This window comes from Protopterus annectens, chromosome 8.part0 (genome assembly GCF_019279795.1).
Source record: "Protopterus annectens isolate FY-2018-M chromosome 8.part0, PAN1.0, whole genome shotgun sequence".
NCBI lineage: Eukaryota > Metazoa > Chordata > Ceratodontiformes > Protopteridae > Protopterus > Protopterus annectens.
Window position 1 is genome coordinate 527,416,894 of NC_056741.1, and position 2,911 is coordinate 527,419,804.

General features: G+C 37.2%; 1 protein-coding gene across 1 annotated transcript in view; it reads right to left on the reverse strand.

The window, feature by feature from the left end:
- PRUNE1 (prune exopolyphosphatase 1) overlaps positions 1-2,704 on the reverse strand; it is a 564,173-nt gene extending 561,469 nt beyond the window's left edge. Inside the window, exon 1 of the mRNA XM_044080032.1 lies at positions 2,523-2,704. Coding sequence (XP_043935967.1) covers positions 2,523-2,561 — 39 coding nt within the window. The 5' untranslated portion in view covers positions 2,562-2,704. The remainder of the gene's footprint in view (positions 1-2,522) is intronic.
- Between the last annotated feature and the right edge of the window lie 207 nt (positions 2,705-2,911).

A 2,911-nucleotide genomic window follows, 5' to 3' on the forward strand; every position in this document is an offset into this window, starting at 1 on the left:
TACATGTCTGCTGTGAAAAACAACCTTCTACACAGATATAAACTAAGGGTCCCCCTAAAGGGATCCTCAGGCTCACATCTAAACTAGGGATAGCAGCTTATTCCAGGGGATCAGCACAATATAAGAAAAGGAACTCCTTTAGATCGTGTCTATTCTCATCTTTAGAACAGGTTGTTGAGATGTGTTGTGGGATGTTACTTAAAAAGTAAACTTCTTTTATACACGGATTTTTGCTGATAATATAAAATATGGTTGCAAAAAAAATCTGAGTAGCACTTTTACACAAATTCTGTATCCATTATTTTCATAAATGTAGACCGAAGTACAAGAAGAGTTTGTACTATCATTTGAATGTCTTATACAATTAAAACAAAAGAGAAAGAGAGATTGGCAAATGATTAAAATAAAACTGGGTCGATCTGTATGGAGCACTCCTCTCTAGTACTACTCACAGAAGACAAAAAATACTCATGCTTTATATGCACCTATTGTTTTACTTACCATTTGTTAACTTGTTTACCAGGTGCACAGCATTACAAAACACACTGCCCACATCATGTAAGTCTTTTAACGTACTGCTTTAATGCTGGCAATCTACTAAATAACTGCTTCTCTATCTTCCTAGTTACAGCACATGATTAACTGAATACATTGTCACAGTACCAGTTTTAAATCTAATGTATGAATATTACTAGAATATGTTGACGTAACTGTACTAATATTATCTGCTTTTTTGCCTAGTGTGTCTGTTTACCAAGTTATCTTATACAGTAAAAGTTCCTTTCTACCCACACACTGCTACACTATCTTTCTTAAATATACCTTATTGTACACTGCCTGTGTAGTCCTGTACCTCTCAACTGTACAGATTTTCGCAAAATGTCCAGATTTGTGGCTTTCTGGGAAATTAGTGGCAAATCATTAGAGATTGAAGTTAGAATAGAATGACAGACATTTGGGTTTTAGACTTCATACCCTTCAGAAAATTTGTGCTAATGCAAAACCTGTTAGTCTAGCAACTATCTAAGTTTCTAAGAGAAATATTTAAAAATTACCCTATTTGTACCACTTTTTCCATGGCTTTGTCCATATTTCTTACTCTAAGAGGTTGAGAGGTATCCTGTAAAGTAGTTTATACATTTCATCTCTTCTTAATATACACTGTATTAAGAGGTGATGTCTCTTGTCCTGCTCTATAATCTCTTCTTAATATACACTGTATTTAGAGGGGATGTCTCTCGTCCTGCTTTATAATCTCTTCCTAACATACACTGTATTTAGAGGGGATGTCTCTCCTCCTGCTCTATAATCTCTTCTTAATATACACTGTATTTAGAGGTGATGTCTCTCGTCCTGCTCTATAATCACATTCAGGGTATGCCAATAAATAAATATATACATATAAATATAAAATATGTTCAGTTGAGAAACCAGGTATAATTAACACCTAGGGAGAAAAGGTTCTTACATAATACCTAAAATTTACACATTAAAATAAGTGAAATAGCAATGGTTACCTTACTGTATTACGAGAACACAATACATGTTATAAAACAACATTAATGTAGTGACAAGTGTGACAAGAACTAAACTGCCCACAACAGTAACTCATCATTTTGGGCAACAGCATATCCACGGAGTATGAAACTACTAAAGCATGGAGGGGTCCAAGGTCACATCAGAAGGGAAACACTGAGGTTTGGCGTCTACATAAATGGCAACAGTTTTCTACACCTTAATATCATATTCTTAAAAATCTTTGCAAGTGCAACAACTACGTGCAGGGGCACATTTACATGAGTGAAAGGAAAAAATGACAGCCTTTGGTCCTGTCACTACCAACCACACGCATTCATTATTACGGATGGCTAACTTTAGAATTAATGTACATGACCAACGGTCGGTTCAAATAGTGGAACTAAAGGATACCCCCCACTCCGCCCACCCCATCACAAGATCAAAGTGCAAAACAACCCGTTACACAAACGCAGAGCGCAAATGTCACTACCAAAACAGCAATTACCGAAGCATGCACACACATGCTTCTTTTCGATTCTTAAACGGCCTTTACAAAAGGTGCGAGTAGAATGCAGTTAAAAGAGTTCCTACCCTTAAAGATAATCCTTACAAAAAAAAACAATCAGAGGACTTCTTAATTCGACCGATGTGGAAAATGTTAAGTAAGACTTCTCCTTTCAAGCACATGCTGCCACTCCTATCCCGAAAAAAAATATAGTGCAAACATTATAAAATGAACTTTCTCTTAGTAATAAACTCCAAAGACACATAGTACAGCACACTCACTGGTGTCCCAAATTAGGAACATCTGCCCACAGAATCCACTTCATACTCCCTGTTGACAGAGCAGTGTGGTATGTACTGTTCTGCTTAACAGCCTGTCATACCAAATTCTTCCCAGCACTGAACAGTCACATGCACCAAGTTTCCCCTAAGTTGATGCTCACTCCTGTCACATTTTAAAAACTTTCAATTTAAAATATTTTCTCATGCGTGAGTTTTACCTCCAATGCATTCTTGCACCGCTCAAGAAACTGATTCATGATGAAAAGATTTGTTTTCAATTATTCTCCTAAACAGAAAAGACAAATCCTTTCAACTACTTCACTAGCATCTTTAACAATCATTCGCCAACTAAATTTGGATGCCAAGAGCCGAGGGATTACTATTTGCTACTCCACCAGAGGGAGGGTGAAAGGGGAGTGCTCATCTTAAAGGGTCATACGCAAGCGCAATGTGGAAGGCTGCTTGACAAGTGGCTTCTGAGGGAAGTTATTTTATCAGAGTAGGGATAGCTGTCTTTAGAGAGTAGTTGTGTGTAACATTTTTGTATGACTGGTTCCGGTATGGCTTTCATCTTCCGCAACTGCTTGTGCGCAAGTAAATTGCGCGT